The sequence below is a fragment of the Acipenser ruthenus genome, chromosome 21, assembly GCF_902713425.1.
Source record: "Acipenser ruthenus chromosome 21, fAciRut3.2 maternal haplotype, whole genome shotgun sequence".
In the NCBI taxonomy this organism is placed as follows: Eukaryota; Metazoa; Chordata; class Actinopteri; order Acipenseriformes; family Acipenseridae; genus Acipenser; species Acipenser ruthenus.
The window spans coordinates 25,846,217-25,866,408 of NC_081209.1; the positions used below are offsets into that span (position 1 = coordinate 25,846,217).

Sequence of the window (20,192 nt, forward strand, 5' to 3'; positions counted from 1 at the left end):
CATTCATCGTACGTGCTATTTTGACACACTTATTAACATCACTGTATATAATAATAATTTTTAAAAAAAAGGATTTTGATTGGCGATATTAAGATCCGCCACTGTTTACATCAGTAAAATAAAGTCCAATGAGTTATGAATTGGACGCTTTATCTGTAGCGCACAGTTGCAGAAGCTGTAGTTTGAAACGCAGCATGTGGCGGTATTTAAAAAAAAAATGACAAGCATCTAAAATCCGAGTGTGCGCCCTTGTTTTTGTTTCTTTTGAAATCCATGCTGGGCATTCCTAACTTTTCTGTCACTATGTCGGTAACCTTAAAATGACTTTTCATTCAAACCGAACTCAGCACAAATCTTGACCCTGCCTCGAATCATTGACCTTAACCCTAGACACATATCATTTAAAGTTCCCATTCGAATTAGTGGGGATGTCGGTTTTTTTTTAGGATTGGTCATTGGTCATTTCAGGTATATAAAGTAATTGAAACCAGCAGGGACAGCACAGATGAAGGAGTTTGCAATACATGTTGTTTGCAGGTTTTCAGGATCTCGGCCACCATGCAGCCCGTAGGCGAAACTGACAAATACTTAAAAGTTGATTGAGTTACAATGCTTTTCTTTCCATCATAATAAATGCTGAGATAAAGCAAGAACACAATCCTCACAAATAACCCTGCAATACGATAAAGCATAATGCAAGGGGGACACTGTGTGATTGCATGTGTGTACCCGCAATAAAGAATAGATTAATAATCAAATACAACAGCGTACATGAATAAATATCGCTAAATAAAGAAGAAACGGCACTGGCTATTTTATTTGATAGAGCACAGCGAGGAGTTAGTGTCTGTCTTTGAGGAATACCGTGTAACAAGGTCTGGCAAGGTCTATTATCCGTGCTAACAACTATGGAGGAACATGTTAAACAAGAAACACACATGCATTCAGCAATATGTTAGGATTTTTACAGTAACATATTATTTTTCTTCAGTTACACTGGAGCTTCTTACTGGCAGTGGAATTCGTATAGCAAAACAAATCAAAACATAAACAAGCTGCTGCCACGCCAGTAGACTTTCTGTCGTTAAAATATTGCCGTATAAAAGGCTAACAACGATTGTGGGTCTCCGTGGTTTTAAACACCGCTAGAATGACTTTGTAACTTCACTGCCAAGTTTAGTTCCAATAAAGTTTTATTGACAGTATGAGGACCAATCAGAAAACGAGTCGACGGCTGCTTCGGCCCTCGCGATATCTGGTTCACGGTAGTGTGTGTTACCCTTAGCTGGGAGACAGAGGTTGACTGCAGAGAATTTGAGTGATTTTGGAAAATATGTTTAAAATAATAAACAAACAGACCCTCAGACAGGTGGTAAGTACAACCACCAGGCATCGGAAAAATGCAAATTAATTAAATATGTACGTTAACAAGAGATGTACTCGAGATGTGTAACCCCAGTGTTAATGACACAACATAGGTCAGGTTAATGTGTGACATAACAACTGCTGTGTTATTTAACACCATAACTGTATTTTTGTTTTCGCGTTTAACTAGTGTCTGTTGTCTCGTTTGTTTTTGTGCCGTTTAATAAAACTTACACGTCAACAAATACGTTGGTGCATTGTTGATCACTGACGCACACTAACCTCGTTTACTTCTGATTCATCATTTCTGAAATTTCTGTACTAATTAGCTCTCTTATAAAGCTGTGCATTATTTGTATATCTGTACACGTTTATAATGTCGGAGAGGAAACAGACGCACGCTGTTGAAATTCGCTGAATGACCACAGCTAGTGTGTTCCAGTACTGCATATACTAGGGTAGAGCACGCAGGTTAAACAACGTGCTAGAGCGTTTGTTTAACAACTGCAGTGGATCGAGGCTAAAGGTGATCGAGCACAGAAAACACTAACCGAGCTATTGCCCAGTTTGGCTGGAAGAATGTCAAGCTTCCGTAAGTAACATTGTATAGCCCTTGCCGTGCGGGGCTTTATAAGCTCCAGGAAGAGGGGTGTAGGTTACTTTACTACTAGTCACTGTGATTAATCATGGGATGGTACTAATCAGTGTACCCTAGTTAAGTCTTTTTGTACTCCTGTATGTAGCTCTACCAGCACATGCGTGTCATATTCTAGGATGAAAACAGCTGTCAGATAGCATTAAATTAAGTCGCACTACAAAACATAGATTGTCATAGGGCTACTACAGTGTTCACAAAGTATTACATCAGCCTTATGTCGTTTTTAAAAAAAAAAACTTAATTAAGTTTGCCTGTTTTGGAGAGTGATCCCTCTTAATCTTTTTTAAGCAAGTACTTCTCTGTTGATAATGGGACAAGGCATTTGACTGTTTATCATCTGGCTTGAAGGGCACCTCTGTGGTCCCAGTAGGCGAGCACACATGTTTGCACAACCCATTGCAATTTTTAGCCAAAGACTTCATTATGCCAAATTATAAATTGAGCCAGCAGGCTTTAGAACCTAAGTTAAGCTGACAAATGTAGTTAATTTTTTTTTTTTAGTTTACTAAATCAAATATAGTTGTTTAATGAGAAGCTGGTGATTTTAATTAACATAAGCCCCTTACCCAATAAAACATAATTTGCTTGGAGTTGTAACCTATCTACTTTAACTCCTCTTGAGATGAGCTGAAACATCTTATGTCTGTGCAAGGGTAAAACACTGTCACTTTATGCATGCTAAATTAAAGAAGCACAGCAACTTTTGTCATGAAACTTTTTACATAGAAATTGATGCGAAAAAGACAACCACTAACACACTGACTTCAAGAGCTCCAAAAAGTATATATTTGTTTCCTTGTCTCTTTCAGGCCAGTCTTCTTCACAGGTCTCAGAGTACATTGGTAATTGCAGAGCACACCAATGAGAAGCTAACCCCTATCACTCTCAATGCCATCACTGCTGCCAGTAAGCTGGGGGGAGAGGTGTCTTGTTTGGTCGCTGGCACAGACTGCGCAAAGGTAAGTCATTTGTGTTCATTTAATGTAATTGAGAACCAGGTAGAGGGCAGCAGGAAGTTAGGCGGGTCAGCTTCAAATTCCTGATATTCAGACGACGTCCCTTTCTTCTCACTCAAGGTTCAGGTTTCATTCGGTGCCAAAAAGTATAAATTACTGTTTTTTAGGAAGTTGAACAAAAATCAAAGTTCAAACAGTTTGGCAGCCTTTTGAAATGAGCATCCTCACATTTCTTGAATCAGCTTACAGTAGAAAATACAACTGTACTACTGTTGTGAGCAGGAAAATGAGTAATTATGGGACTGTGTCCGTCAGACCTGTTTGCAGACCATGCACACATACACACATGTTTATTATATTGCAATTTCTTAAATTCTACAAGCTCTTGTAAGTGTCCTGTACATCATTATAGCAGTGAAAGAATATTACTAATTTGAAATAACAATTACATGTGGTATCTTTTTAACCCAGCATGCATCTTTTGCCTTTAGGTTGCAGAGGAATTAAGTAAAGTGCAGGGTGTCAAAAAAGTTCTGGTGGCCCAACATGCTGCATACAAAGGTTCCCTGCCAGGTAATCTGTGTTATCTTTTTTTTCACACCCTTTGATGTTGTTATTGTTTGTGTATTGTCTAACAATTTAAGTTATACAAGTGGTTTAAAAATCTGTATTGACATATTTCAAGTTCTATAGAAAACATGTTGGACTGCCAAAAGCTTGAATTTTGCTGACAGAGAGATGAAAGTGGAAGACAGTGTATATATGATTATTGCTGATTCGACTGTCTCCTGCTCTCATGTAGTCTTCTGGACAAGAGCAGGTTTCTGTTAGTCAAATAAGGCTCTTTGCTGTGAAAAAAGTTGGATGCAATTAATTGTCACCATCTAACTGCATATAACCCCCCTATATGGTAGGATCTATAACATGAAATGTAAAGTATAAGAAAGTTAATAATAAAATGTATACATTTGTTTTATCCCCCCACAGAGGAATTGACACCATTAATATTGGCCACCCAGCAGCAGTTCAGCTTCACTCACATCTGTGCAGGAGCCTCTGCTTTTGGAAAGGTAAGAAGACTTTAATGTTGGTGTTTCAGCCACTCCCATGAAACGTTTTTATTAACATATGTTTTTAGAAAATAAACCTTGCACTTGTAGTTAGCAAATTGAGGTCTACAATGACGTGGTGTATTATACAATGCTCCCAAGTGAATTGGATAATTCGCAATTTCCACATGTGTGGAATGACTTCCCACAGCCTAAATTACTTTCCAGAAAACAGTAACTTATTGCTTAAAATAATAAGACATAAGTTGTGAAGTGATACATTGACCCATTGTAGTTCTTGAGTCCAGGTGAATGAAGAATGAGAGCTGGTTTGAAGATCTATACAAGTAAAGTTTTATTTCCATAAGAAAACCTTTCACACTACGTAGTAGCATCTTTCTCAATTATGAGTTCTGTGTAATCCATCTTTCCGAAAGAGATCTGTCAGCTCTCTGATATAATGGTATTTCAATCAAATTACAGTACATTAAACAATATTGTATATCATATTCTTCCTCTTATTGACCTAAGCAGGATATAGGATGCATCATCTTCTGGTGGATAGTATTTCATTTTTATTAATAAAACGCTTGGGTTATCATTTGTCAAATAGCACTTTTAATTATTATACCCTCATTTTCAAAGCTGAAAACTCAGGGGTTGTTTACACTAAAAGTCTTAGCATTACCCTTAGGCTGAAACCTGAAACAGTTTGTTTAACTTTAACTGTTCATATTTAAGCAGCACAACAGTGCTTTATTTCAATGTGTTTTGGCAATACCAGAGACAATAACAATGCAGTTTCTGTTAAATATTCAAGTGCACAATACTGAATGTTCTACACAAGAACATGTTATTGTGCATTGCTGTTTTAAAATATGACAGAGGTTTAAAACTGAGTTTTCCTTCTAAAATGATGTTTCCTGTTTAATTTAATACCATCCCTAACTGTTTTACATCTAATTATTTTAGAGTCTTCTGCCTAGAGTGGCTGCCAAGCTTGATGTTGCCCCTATTTCGGACATTATTGCAATCAAGTCTCCCGATACCTTTGTTAGGACCATCTATGCTGGTGAGTCTTATTGCTCTGCAGTTTGTGTGTTTTGTTAGTTTGTTTGAATGATTTAGATTTTTTGCGTTGGTAGACTAATTGGTAACAAATCAAGTTTGTTAATCATGAAAATTAGTTTTCTTTTGTAATTGTCCTCTTACTGAACCAGCTTCAAGATATCCACTGTATTTTTTATTTCCGAAACAAAAGTGTAAAGCTTTTCTTTTTTTTAAACCAGCAAATGTAACAGAATGAGCTATCTCTTTAAAGAATGTTAAAATGAGAAAGAATCCTAGTCTATAGTGATCACAGCTGGCACTCCACTTAGTTTCTCTCCCAGTGGTTATTGTGATGTTTAAAAAAAAATCATCTTGATGTTTTTTTGAGGCTTTTTTATATTGGGGACAAAAAAAAAAAAAAATCATAAAATATAAATAACATCGAATGGCATTAGACACTTAATCCTTGGCAAGATCTGAATGTTGGCTTCAAGCCTCGGAGATACAGGTCATGCTGGAAACCTCCACGTTCCTCATTCTGGCACTCCAAATTACTTTTCGCTGCAATGAATAATTTTCTAAATTAGTTTAGTTATGAGATGTGGAGCCTCTGGTGCGGTAAGATCTCTGTGATAGACAGCAGCTCCCTTACAAAGGAAACATGTAACTGTGTTTCATCACGTGTTCGATAGTTTGTGTAAAACAGGATGGCACTGGTGTGTTATGTGGACTTTGAGCTTGCAAAGACGTTCTCTCCTTCAGAGTGAAGACAATGAGTTAACATGTTACCTGCACAATAAGGAGGATCAGTGAACATGGTTGCAATTGTACAGACACACCTCTTCATTGGGAGAATTGCCCTATTATGAGGAGTCATAATAGCAGATCCACATGCATTTCAGTGCCCCTTGAACCATAGAGAGAGCAGCTGAATGAATAAAACTTGTTTTTCATTTGATTTATTTTTCAAGCACAGATACTGTAATAGCAATTTCAGCTACAAGATCCTTCTGCGGTGTGGTGATTGTTCTGGAGGATTCTGTCCCGCAGTTGCTGGGGAATGATGTGCTGTTTAATTTGTAATCTGCCTTGGTTTGGTTTATTGTAGGGAATGCTCTCTGTACTGTGAAGTGCAATGAGAAAGTGAAGGTGTTCACTGTCAGAGGAACGTCCTTTGAGGCCGCACTAACCACCGGAGGCAGCGCTACTTCGGAACAAGGTAAACCTTTAACCTGCATATAGGTGTTTCGAAAAAGATGCATTGTAATGTAAATTTTGAAAATTAAACTTTATAAATGTTAAAGGGAACAGAGTTGCAGTAACAAAAATGCAAAGTCTGTTTTCACTTTTACCGATGGTTTATCAAAATAAAGTGTCCAATGTTTTTCTTACACTGATTTTGTTCATACTTAATATTGCAGGCTTTCTTTGCAGAATAGGAGTGTCCTAGAAACGTCATGTTTGACTTCCATTAAAGTTAAATTTAACATCTTAAAGAGAAATTATTTTTATAATTCACACATTGTTGCAGGTTCACCAGGAGCAGTACTGTGTTTTTAACTTGGCAATACAGTGCATTCTGGTACTTGTAGTCCTGCATCTCTTAAGTAAGAGACAAGTAACTGGTACATGGCTGCATTGGGATGTGAAGGTCTTACCTTTAAAGATGGTCATTTAAGAGGAGCAGGTTGGTGTATGTGTATGTATGCAGACATTTCATTGTGTGTTTTTAATTCCTGCAGTTTCTACTCCTGCTCCTGTTGGAATGTCTGAATGGCTTGGTCAGAACCTGACTAAAAGTGATCGTCCAGAGCTGACCAGTGCGAAGGTGGTGGTGTCGGGCGGTAGGTGCAGGAGGATTGACTTTTCACAACAAGAAGCAGATTGCAGGAAGATGAAAGAAAAATAAAAAAAACTGCTTACTGATAAAACTCTGGTCAGACGCCTGCTTTCCACACATTTCATAGGAACCTGTACTTGATTTTTTGCAGCCCAAGCAATCATTGCTTTCCTTGACATTTTTTTTCATAAAAGATCAATCATCATTTGTATCTGGTCTTAAATCCACGATTAGAAAAACCAATGTAATGGATTTTAATATTGTAGATCTCTTCTTTTGTAAGAAGTAGAATATCAATACATGACATATGTTATGAAATGTAAAAAACATAACACATATAAAATAACTAGAAAAATAATAGTGCTGTATGAAATATAGCACGTGGTTCTAACTGTATTCAAACGGGTCTCCTGTAACTGCTGTTCATTTTGTTTGTTGTTTTCTCATTAGGGAGAGGTCTGAAGAGTGGTGACAACTTTAAGCTGCTGTATGATCTGGCTGACCAGATGCACGCTGCAGGTAACACCTTGTCTGATGCTTTCTTGTACTTTGCTAGGAAATAGAGTTTGATGATCTTCCAAACAGTGGCGGATACCACTGCCCTTTGATTTGAGAACAGCATCCTGCTGCTGTTTGCCCTCCTGTTGACCCCTTATTAACATCATTAATACAAGGCTTAAATGTCTTTTGGGTTACAGTTGGGGCTTCAAGAGCTGCCGTTGACGCTGGATTTGTCCCCAACGACATGCAGGTTGGACAGACCGGAAAAATTGTGGCACCAGTAAGTAACAAAATGTTTTCTTACTGGACTAAAACGTCAGTAGTTTCATTGAGTTTTAATGACACTCCCCGGACTACTACCAGTGCATAACCACTGAACAGGATATTTGTTCTTCATTTTACCTCCCCAAATGTTTTTCTGCAATTGCAATTGCCAAGACATGTTTCACGTGAAATGTCAGGTTTGAGTTGCAAAGCAGCCAAAGGGCTGCAGAAGGGTTGAGTGTGGGCTTGCTGTTTTTGCAGTCCCCTTGGAAGTCAACCCAGAGTATTGATTAAAAGGCCGTTGAAAGAGATCATGAGGGGATGCCTCCTGGCAATGTTAAGAGACAATGTTAAGGGTTATGGCTCCTGAGCAAATAACACAACTGGAAATTGTCTTATTTATTTATTGTATAATACTTTTTGTCTCTTCCAAATAAAAGAAGCTAGAAGAAAATACCTGGCTGCATTATTTATGTATTCTGCAAATAATGGAGCAACATATACAGTACCTGGAAAGTAATCTGTTGATTTGAAGAGGGAAACACGTAAATAAAATGTCCTTGGATATGTCTATCCCATTTACAAAAAATATCTCAATGCACAATATGTTGTGTATTGTGGTAGGTAATCTAGCATTGTTATTACAGGCTGTCAAACAGACATTTCAGAAAACTTCCATTCAAACCGCATGGTGTAAAATACAATACAAATTGCTGTAAAATACAATCCCAGTGCCACAAACAGCCTTTCCCTTTTGGGTGCCATTTTGGATGTTCATACATGCTTAAAACATATATTTAAAAAAACGATTCCTTGACATTCCTTACTTTTTGTGAAAGTAAGGTTCATAATGGTTTTCTAGTACTTAGCAGTGCATCCTGTCTAATTGATTGGCTGGTATTCCCAAAGCGTCTTTTCATGCTAATACTGTGTAAGAATATACATTTATAATGATCAGAATGCATCCAAGGTCTGTTACTTTCACAATAATAAAATATTGACTTATGTCTAGAGATAGAAAAAACAAGAAAAAGAAAACAACAGTATTTATGTTGATAAATGTGTCACTCTATTACACTTAGTTTACCATTGAAAGTATAATTTGATTAGATTGTGTGAATGACTGGGTGTCCTGCCCTCACCTTGATTTGATAGTGACCATTTTGACTGATGCAAATGATTGTGGATTTGAATCTCATTTTAATTAGCATAATGAGCAGACGCTTTCACTGGTAGAGATATTTGTATAGTCGAGTCATTTTAAAGAATGCATTACATTTTTATTTATTTCATTCATCTAATTGCATCTTTTAGTGAAATTACAGTTGCATAGAGTTTTACAGTTCACTAGTTCTGTAACTGTTGTTACAAAGTGATGGTATGGCATGGTCTTCCCAAAGTACATGTTGATAAAGTATACGTTGATAAAGACTGTATGGTACTTTTATCAGTGTTTTCTAGGTGTAGAACTGCAAGAAGTGTTCAAATACACTGAAGAGGCCTTGCTGTGAAACAGATGGACAGTTTTGTTTTTTATATATACACATGCAGTAACGGTTTGAATGAAATATTTTCAGCTGTATTTTTTTGCACCGTACATATATAAAGCGCTTGTAAATTGTTTTAGGATCTCAAATGTAATAAGGCTTAAAAAGGTTAATTTTCCATTAGCATTTCTGCAGGGATACCTCAGCTGTCATTACCCGCACATTAAGGGAGTTTAAACCTCCTGAAATTTAGTTAATGGCTGGTTTTAAAGCCCTAAATCATTTAGCAGATCCATTAGTGTGTAGACTGAAAGTGCAGCGAGAGTACACCCAACCCCCAGACTGGACAGTTCTGCCAACATTTGGTGGTTGGTGAAGTAACTTTTATGATGGCTGTTGTTTTCACCATATATTATCCAGTATGTATTTGTGTCGTATACCGTTAAATGTGTTTCTGAAAAGCAAACATTATCAGACCTCTGGGGTGGGAGGGGAAAACACATATCTAGACATTTTAACAGGTATGAAATTCGACAGGAAAATTATCCGTGCTCCTTATCTGTAAAATTTTTCGTAAAATTGTTGCATTCATATATATGTATGATGTGTGTGCCTTAGGGAATTTATGCATTGTTGGATGAAGAGTCAGTCCCCTTCATTGCCTCATTAGTGTAACTGTCTGTCATCTTCTTGATTTTACATATTCACTGCTTGTATTCTTTCTATTCAGAATACTCAAAAGCACAATAAGCAATAGTCTTCTAACTTATCTGCTGTATTATTGAATTGTGGTTTGTCACACTTGAGAATTATTGTATTTCTTGTTCTTATCGTATGACTTATATTGTAACACTTGAATGTATTTGTATTTGCTTGCGATTGTAAGTCGCCCTGGATAAGGGCGTCTGCTAAGAAATAAATAATAATAATAATAATAACTTAGAGGATTTGCAAGTGTGCATGTCAGTCTAATGAACAATGCAACACCTCAACTAATTCCAATTGCAAAGAAGAAATGGATGCCTTGCTTTGTGCAGGAAAATCCTTCTTCTCCCAGTCCTATTGAAGAGATCTACAGTAGTACAAAAAAAGACTTCTAGGTGTCATGAAAGAGATTGACAAAGATTTCTGGTGGAAATGTCAGTTTCATAACTCTCTGTTTGTTTACAGGAACTTCTTTAACATTAGAAGTAATTTATTTGTTATAAAGAAAGTAAGAGCAAAAACAGTTTGGTAAAGTTAGAAATAAATAAAATAAAGAAAGAAGTGTACTGAATGGGTCAGTAATTCACACCTGGGGAAACCAAAGGAGGATTAATAGCCTGTAGAGTTAAGAGTGGCAGTATTAACACCCACCACTGATTAGATAGTTTAAAATAGACCCCTTCCTTTATTTTGTAACTGACCTCGAGGTCTGTGCTAATGCTGTCTCCCGGTCTTGACACTTGTGTGAAAATACACGTGCAGTCAGTTGTGGGGGGCTTGCATTAAAAACAAGTACTGCATGACATACACTGTACCTCTGCTTCAGTGACACAGCTGTGTTTGATCTATCACCCTTGTAAAGATGTATCGGAGGCTGTGTGGTCCAGTGGTTAAAGAAAAGGGCTTGTAACCAGGAGGTCCCCGGTTCAAATCCCACCTCAGCCACTGACTCATTGTGTGACCCTGAGCAAGTCACTTAACCTCCTTGTGCTCCGTCTTTCGGGTGAGACGTAGTTGTAAGTGACTCTGCAGCTGATGCATAGTTCACACACCCTAGTCTCTGGAAGTCGCTTTGGATAAAGGCGTCTGCTAAATAAACAAATAATAATAATAATAATATCTGCTATTTGGTTGTTAAATGCTGCTATATAGCATTATGTCTTGCTACTCTCTTTGTATAGTTTGTATCTTTTGTTCTAACACTCACTGTCTGGTTTCACAGACCCCCAATTAAAACGAATCTAAGAATACCTAATGTTACCTTAGGTAAGGCAGGACCAAATGTATGCATGTACCAGGCGTGTTTCTTGAAGTACTCTCATCTCTGGATATGGAGAGGTCTATCAGATTACTTCTGCTCATTGTGTAAGTGCCTAAGAAATACTAACTACCGTATGTAGTATTAATGTATGTAGTTAGGTTTAATGATTAGTTTAATAGTATTGCATATATTATTTCTTAAAATATAGAATCTGTTGTATTTATCTTAATAAAAGTGTCTTGGGCGGGTTTTTTTTGCTTACATAGTAACGGGAATAGTTTCTGCTGTTTGGTATACATTAGCCTGGTTGATTAAACATACTTATTGCAATCTGGCTTCTTGTAAAGCGCGTATGTTCTAACACCTGACAGTAGGTTCCATGTGTGAGTGTATTGATTTTTGCATCACTGCTGGGTATTTTATTAACAGCCCAGCAGGTGCAGTTGGTGCCCTGTCAGCAGCTGTGTAGAGGAAGGGATAGTGGGAAGCAGATGCTGGTAGCTTTGGGAAAGTTCACCAAGCTTGGCAAATTGTTGGACCATTTGTTTCTCACTGTCTCGCTCACTCTCTGTATAAAAATATATATATTTTAAGGTCTACCCAGAAGTAGCTTTGCAGCAGAGATGTTTGTATGCAGCTGGGGACCGGGGGTGTACTGGCTAGCTTTCTCTCTGGCTCGCAAAAAGCACTAGATTGACGGCCCCTTTCGTACTGTATTATCCGTCCTGGCTTTTAACTCCAGGAGAACTGTGTTCACAAATTGATGCTCTGCTCCTCTGGGGCTGGTGCAGAAACATTAAATTGTACTGAAATATTCATATGTGAGTGCATTTAGCTGAAAGCAATTGATGTGGTGCTCCCAAGAGGGGAAATGGAAATGCTGCTGGGCCCCGGACTCTGGCAGACACCCTAAGCGCTCTTCTTAAGAGTAATTACACAGACTGCCTGATCAAAGCCCTTGAAAAGCTCCTTAAAGTGAAGAGGGTTAAAGCAAGACTCAGTTGATATATGTTTGGATACTCTTTAGCTTGTAGCATTCACAACTTAGGGCCAGGTTTTGGGGCATTTCATTGTTATGAGGAATGTGTCCAAGTCTTAAAAGGAAGTCAAAGTTTTGTATTGTTCTTTTTCCCCATTGAGTTCTTGGATAGGTTGTTGTTGTTGTTGTTGTGTGTGTTTTTTTTTTTTTTTTTTTTTTTTTTTTTTTTTAAAGGGGGATTCCAGGTATATCATTCACTGTTCATGTCCCATCACTCAGTTCTAACAAGCAGTTACTCCACACACACTGACTTTTTTTCACAGTACCGGCTGAGCTTTGAAATTGTTGATTTTGTTTAACAGGGCAGAGGCTGGGCATGAACCAGCGACCCAGCACACTGCACACGAGCGTCTTAACCACAATGCAGAAGAGCCGGGCTAGTGTGCATTCGTGGTTTTAGAGCTTTTAACCTCACCTCATCTCATCTCATCTCAACTCACTGACCGGGGACAGAATCTGTAACCGCAGTATATAACTCAGCACTGCACGTTATACTCCTCACCCACTGTACCCTCGGTGATGATTTAGTCTATGAGAACGAGTCACGGCACCAATGCCACAGGGCAGAGGCTGGGCGCAGACCGGCGACTCTGCAACCCGCAAGTTGCGAGTATCTCACAGTGCAAAACAGCCGGGCTCTTCTGCATTCAGGGTTTTGGCGTTTTTAACCCCATCTCATCTCACCACAGGGGACAGAATCCGTAATGCGTTGGCATACTGACACTTAATGATTGTATCCTTTGTGCGTTTTTTGTTTGTTTAATTATTTAGTTTTACAATTTGTAACTGCAGCAAAGGCAGATAATCATAATAGGGGACTACAGCTGTTGGGTTGACATTCATTCTGATTGGTATGTTGTCATTGCAAATAATATGAGCCTAGTTGCAATGTAGTAATCCTTTTTTTTGTTGTGTTTTTAGAATGAATTTCTAATCTGATTTATGACTTACCTGCTTGAATTTCCTGTACAGTATTTACTCTAATGAAATACTGTGTGCGGTATTTACTGCATAGTGTCAAATATTTATACCTCGATATAATGTATCTGTATGGGAATGTAGCTTTTAAAAGTATTCAGATTGTTTACAAATTATTGATTCTTTTTTTCTTCCTGTTCTGTCAATTGATAAATGCATTCTTTGATTTCCCCTAAGAATGTTTAGCACACTAATGATGTTTTTCATTTTGCAGGAACTTTATATTGCTGTCGGCATTTCTGGAGCTATTCAGCATCTGGCTGGCATGAAAGACAGCAAGGTACATCATGGAGAATTTGTAATGTTACGACAGACAAACATTTTAAGGCTTTATTGGTGAATATAAGCAATGATGTATTTCAAGTTGATTGTCTGAGGTCTCTCCGTAAAGCAGGGCTTATATTTTTCCATGCAAAAAAACAAACAAAACCAGTTGATTTGAAAATCAGTTATCTGCTCAGATTTAGTTTGGGGATCATTAACAACATCTCGATTATATGAAGATGCAAAAATAATATCTGACATATTTAAAGCCATGAAATATATTAAGAAATGCTGTGGATTCACGTTAAACCTGTAGAATTTCATGGACAGTACATACATTTACTAGCCATGGTCAGTCAGTCTACAGAGTTAACATCAAATGTAATTTCACAAGAATAGATTTGTAACATTTTAAAAGAAAATGCTTTCTGGAGTCTTCAACCCCATCAAATATTTTCTAATTCCCCTGTCCAACACGTTAATTCATGCATAACCGTGCCGTATTTCAATTACGGGTCTTGCATTCCATGGAATTAAAGATGCTTCTGACATCCCTGCGTACAGTGGCTTCAGTTATATGAAAATGCAATAAAAAAGGTAATGAAACTTTAAACAGGGTTGTTAACTCCAGAGTGCCTAGTGCCTGTGCGTCTGATTACGTCTGATTGCAAACTTTGTTTCATTCTTTGGCGCTTTGAGCAGCAAATGAAATCTCTTTGTGCTCGGCAGGCAAATCTCAGCTGAGTCTCTTGTAGCACACGTTTAGAAATCGAAATGCTTTATTTCTGGCTTGTACTGTTATTTTCATGCAACTGTTTAGCCAGTTGTGTTTTAGGGATGCTCAAATGTTTTAAACCTAAAATGCGAAGAACATAGATACTTAAGACTGTTATAATGTAAGTGTCACAGCCAGGGTAAACTGTGAACTATGTGCTTTCTGTTGGTTTGTTATCAGAGGTTTATACTATCGACTTTAAAAGCAAATACTCTTCGTAATTGTTATATTTAGTATGCATGTCATACTTTAAGATATTGTATGGTATAGTATGTGCAGGTAGCAAGAGAGATATTGCAGTACTTGGTAACACTAAGAAGATAAATCTATTACAGTATACACAGTTTTTGCCTCATGCCTGCGCCAGTGCGTTTTTAGGGGTGCTGTTGTGGTCCCACACATGAGATGCTGGGACAGAGCTGTTTGTGCTGCCAGGTGCTAACTGTACTTTTATTTCTCTACTGCGTACTTTCCCCCAGCCATATCTGAACTGCTCAAGTGATTTTTATACAAAGTCTGTTAAGCCATCGGGAGGTAAAGCTATTTAGGATAAAGAATGTGGCACTTCTTACACTGTTGATATCTAGAAGAGAAGGAACAGAGTACTTTACATGTAGTGCTCATTTTAATAGATACCTTAATTATAAATAGAATAAATTGCCCTTAAATTGAGCAGCAGTTAGTTGCTTTAGTCTTAAAATATCTTTCCCAGTGTTCAAAAACTTGCTGCTTTTCCCTTGAACTTGGCAGTCATGTAGTGACCCAGTTTAAAAATATAAAAACAAGTAAAGAAAGGGTAACTACTTCCATACTGCCTAGAAGAAAACTGTTTTATGTAAATGTGAAATGTAACAATTCTTGTGTAGCCATGACAACCGTCTCCTAAGTGGTTTTCTTCTACCATGTGAATTATCTGCTTCGGGATCCCATGCACTTAAAGGCTGTGTTTTTAAAGGGGAACCTGAGAAGCTTTTTAAAGAACGATGTATAATTTATTTGTATTTTATTTTTTTTTCCCATACCGTGCTTCAGAGACTTGAAGTAATTTTCTGGGTAGAGTGGATGTGTAATTATCAGACTAGGTTGTTACATGAACATATGAAAATAATTTCATAGAGATTTTTTTCATAAGTCACGCAAATGTCAGGTATTCTATTGTATCTCTTAATATAACTTGCTGTGTTCCGTACTCTGTTCTGTTTTTACCAGCCAAGTTCTGTTTGCTTTTTAAACTTCCAAAATATTTCTCAGACGTTCTGTAGCCCTTTTTTAAATGTATTGTTCTCTGGTTTTACTTTTATTTTCAGAACAGCTCTGAATCAAGTTTTTGAGAGCAAGGATTCACATTTTTAACATTTATTTATTTATTTACTTCAGACAATTGTTGCAATAAACAAGGACCCAGAAGCCCCCATTTTCCAAGTCGCTGACTATGGTTTGGTGGCTGACCTTTTTAAGGTAAGCATTGGTTCATGTGCGGTATTGTAAAGTCTCTATTTCCAAAAAGAAAAATATACTAATGTGCGGGTGACAAAACATACGTTTTAAAATCCAGTATTTATAAAAATCAACAAGCAAGCAAATGTATTTCTTTAACTCATCTGTAAAGAAAGCAAGAGGACTGAAACTTGTTTATGCTGAACAATTTATTTAAAAGGCAAACGTTTTATTCTGTAGTTGTAACGTTGGGGGTGCGTTTGGTATTTGTTACGCTTAGAGACCGCGCACACTTTCAATGTATTTCAGAAATGCTGTAAACTGACTAATTCAATTCCAGCCTTTGAATAAACGCTACACTTCAGCATGCCGTGTTAATGTTAAGCAGCTCCTGGTAGCAGTTTGTGGTTCATATTACCCAAATGATCACTCACAGTGGGGAAATGGGTGCAGCCTGCATTCAAATCGCTTTGTATCTCTAATTCATGATGGCATTTCAAATTTCAGTATTTGTTTCCTCCATGTGATGTAGGCAGTTGTGACAGGTAAATTGGGGGAAGTAACTGTAGATCGTGGGCTTCTTAACATTTATAAATTCTTCAGAAATGTTATTGGAGTTCTGCATTCTGCAGGTACTATGGAGACTATCCCGGCACTGCCAGCTTTTAATGTGCTCACTACACTTCTTTTCAAAAGCTTGATTTCTCAGAGTGTCTTCGGATGCATCTAAATTACTAATATTTGTACAGTCCTTTTAAAAGACCATTATTTATTAATTTTAGATTCTCTGCATATAAAAATGTATTTGTATTAATTTGTAATTGTAATATTTCAATGATTTGCTTCTATTCATCTGTAAATATTATTACATTTTAAGAAATGTATAGCGCTACCATTTTCTCTCCTAATTGTTTTTTTGTATAAATGCCCCTAAAATGTTTAAAGATATACAAGTTCTTAAATGCACTAGCGTATTCCAAGGCTGCTTGTATGCCTGACTAGAAAGTAAAAACCCTTGTAAAGATGCAAGTCATTAAATATGAAATATTAAATCTCATGCCTAATGGACATTTCTAATTCAGCCGATTCTGTCTGACTGTGACAATCAGAAACATTAACAATGTTATACAGTTCCGGTTCACCTAAATATCACTTTATCTGCAGATTCAATGTCTTAAAAACCTTTTACAAAAACATGAACTATATATTGGCAGGGATTTAATCTAATAATATAAAAGGGACAATTTAAGAATATCTTTGAAAGTCGATATAGAAAAAAACAATGTTCAGGTTTGAATATTTTTTTTGCTTATAAAATGAGGGCTCTTTAATAAACATATGATATCCCATTACTTCCCATTGATTCTGAGGGATAAACTTCATAAGCCTTTGCCAGTTGGTTAGGCAGAATTTAGGGGGCACAAAATGAAACAATACTGGTAAATCTCTCCACTACAAAGCCTTTCAAAAGTTTACAGAAGCCTAATTAAGAATCAATATCTGGCTAATGAATATGATTATACTGTAAGCATGTTTAAATATTGGTTGTTGATTAAACCATCTGAGCCTTTGAAACAGTCTACAAATAGCTTATTTAACTGTGAACTGTGATATTTGAAAAGACCCCTTTATGTTTGTGTCTTGAATTAAGCAGTAGACATTTACAGAAGTGAAATACAAAAACAGATCTTGTGTCAAAATTTAAAAACAGAATTCAGCAAACATCCTTTTTTCTGTATCTTGTATGACCTGCAGAACCTTCCTATTTAAATACTGGAAAGCAGATGTAGGTACAGTAGTTATGCATCTACTGCCTTGTAGCCGTTTGCTTATACCTGAGACGTATTGGCAAAGGGTAGCGGTAAATCTATCTTTGGGTAAACAGTCAGAGAGCTGCCAACATTTAAAACCAATCCTGAACTGAAGTCTTCTGTTTAGTCAGTAAACACAAGCATTTCAATAACCCAGAGACAAAGCGACATTCGGAAGAAGCAACAAGTACACAGTTTCCCTAATAAATTTTGTACGATGCATTATTCCACCTAATGGAAATACAGGTCTCTTAAATAATTGAGAGCCTGAATTCATGACTGGCGAGTTCAGCTGGGGATCCTTCTGTGCTGGAGCGACCAGCAGGCTTCTTCAACAGGAAGGGTAATTGATAGTTAACACAAGTGACTGGTGTAGGTTTTCAGGTTTATTTTCTATTGCCTTCTACCTACTGTTTACATGCATAGTTGATTTTTGTAGTGCTGTTCTAAGTTACAGTGCTGGATAAATTAGGGCTGGCTTAGATCTCTGATAGATGTGGTGCAACAGGACAGGGTGCCAGGGCTTTGGCACAGTTCCTTGTTTACTGTAAATGAAAGGGTGCTGTGTTATGTTTTTCTTCATTTGCCTGTCCCTAATTACTTATTTAGGAGATCTGTGGCGCGTGACTGGCCCTAGTGTTTTAGTAAAACTGTAAAAGTGATGGGTAATAATACCTAGCGGAGCTGTGACCCAATGGCTATCGCTTTACCTGGGATCATTTCTCAAGTAACAGCTTAAAATATGAAGTGTTAGAACTAAACTAAACCTGAGTAAGGAAAAAAAAAAGATTTGATTACTTTGCATTCTTTACAGAATAATTATATCGCAAAGTATGTGTGTTGATCAGCGTCATTTTTTGTGGTTCCGTGATACATTAAGAGGGAATCAAAATGTGGATTTATGTGTTTAAAATACTTACTTATTATATGTTATTATGGCAACACCCTGAACATTTTTCAAACTTTTATTTTTATTTTTTAAGGCTGTTCCTGAAATGACGGAGCTGCTGAAGAAGAAGTAATCTAGGAACCAAACAACCTCATGCCACACTTAACAGGAATACTTGTTTGTTCTCCAAATGTACACCTGGGAGGGAAATAGCAGCCTTAAAACAAGGCTCAGAATGTGTTTGCACATGTTGCCTTATTTGTTGTTCTCTGCCCACGGTCTGTCATTTGTGTGATCTGTAATTAAAATCATTTCAATTATTAGTAGGTGTTGAATAATATGCATTCACAGATGTAACTGGTCTTCAACAACAGTAGCATGCAATTGGTTAAACCAGTGTTTATGAGCTGCCATTCATGGGTGGCAGTTTTTTGAGCGGTCAGCTGGTAATCTCGAGTTAGAAACAGGTGGGGATCTACAACTCGATAAATCAAGGAAACACCGGTCCAGACCCCAGTGTTTGATATTAAACCGAGCGGTTTTGTAAGACGTTTATTAGCTAATAGGTGTTGCTGAGGTTAGATCAAATTGTGGCATATATACCCTTAAAACGTGTCCCCCTGAACAGTAGGGAAGGTCAGGTTGACCAGTTTAATAGTAATCCCAGTGCGCAGTGGTCTGCGGCAGGGGCAGTCAGTCGCGAGGAACCCCAGCGGCAGAACTATAGTGTGGTTCTAGACTTTCTGATTTAACTTCGTGCAGAGAATCCATTATAATGTAGCATAAAAAATACCATGAAAAAATCCTGTAGATAATGGCCCATTAATTCTTAATAGAACGTAATAAAAAATAAATAAACCATGTAATAGCCTGGGTGGTTGTGTACATTTTCTATTAGATTCTTATGAAGATTTAATTGTTATTTATTAAAAATTAAGTTATTTTAAGTAATAGTGTTGCTACATATTTAATTAGCATACAATTAGTAGTGATTGTTAATTTAGGATATGTTAATTATTAATACATACCAATTAGCATGCATTAGGTTTACAATTAAATTGTACAATTATCTTGCAACTGGTTTCAGTAGTGACACTTTTAAAATGTTAATATTGCATCAATTAAGATAATTAACAGCAATATGTACACAGAATGCCCAGATGTATACTGAATTTGCGTTTGTTACCAAATATACAGTTTTGGTGGCTCATGAAGAACATGAATATGTAGATTTAAGGTAATGACTCCACTCATTTCCTTATTTGGAGTCTATAAATGGCATAGTAAATCTTTATCATTTACATTTGTAAACAATTCTTAAAATAGGTTTTAAATATAAAATGTGGGTGGGGTGGGGTGGGGTGGGGTGGGGTGGGGGGTGCTTAACAGTTACATATTTCAAGCTAGCTATACCATTTTATAAGTAACTTGAAGTCTGCAACTGTTTAAGAGCTGAAAACAATTAAAAAGGTCTAATTAAGCAAATGATCAGTTCAATTAAGGGTCTAGTTAAGTAATTGAGAGCTCGGTTGGAATGAAAACCAGCAGACACGGGGGGTCCTCAGGACCGGAATTGGAAACCACTGATCTAAGCAACACAACAACATTATGTATTGAGAACCCTGTCATTGTTTAACTGGGTGGTTGCAACACTTAATCAATGCAGATTCTGGGGAGCCTGGATGTTTTAAGATGGTCCAAAGGCACAGTGGCATTAAAAGATCAAAAGTGCAGCTAAATGTAATAAACAAACAAGATAAAGCCATTCCCATGTCCCATCATTTTACAAACTTCATTTTAATTCAGCGCTGTTAGCAGTCTGCATCTCATTTGCCATGGTCATTGTTATAAAATACTGCTGTA

At 37.1% G+C, this 20,192-nt stretch overlaps 1 protein-coding gene across 1 annotated transcript; it reads left to right on the forward strand.

The window, feature by feature from the left end:
- Nucleotides 1-1,228: 1,228 nt before the first annotated feature.
- On the forward strand, nt 1,229-18,652 carry LOC117429471 (electron transfer flavoprotein subunit alpha, mitochondrial-like). The gene is made up of 12 exons (XM_034901475.2): nt 1,229-1,372; nt 2,833-2,982; nt 3,471-3,552; nt 3,967-4,049; nt 5,001-5,100; nt 6,187-6,297; nt 6,821-6,922; nt 7,369-7,437; nt 7,617-7,699; nt 13,368-13,433; nt 15,570-15,650; nt 18,424-18,652. The coding sequence occupies exons 1-12, from the start codon at nt 1,334-1,336 to the stop codon at nt 18,460-18,462; spliced, it is 1,005 nt and encodes a 334-aa protein (XP_034757366.1). The 5' UTR covers nt 1,229-1,333; the 3' UTR covers nt 18,463-18,652.
- The last annotated feature ends 1,540 nt before the right edge of the window (nt 18,653-20,192 follow it).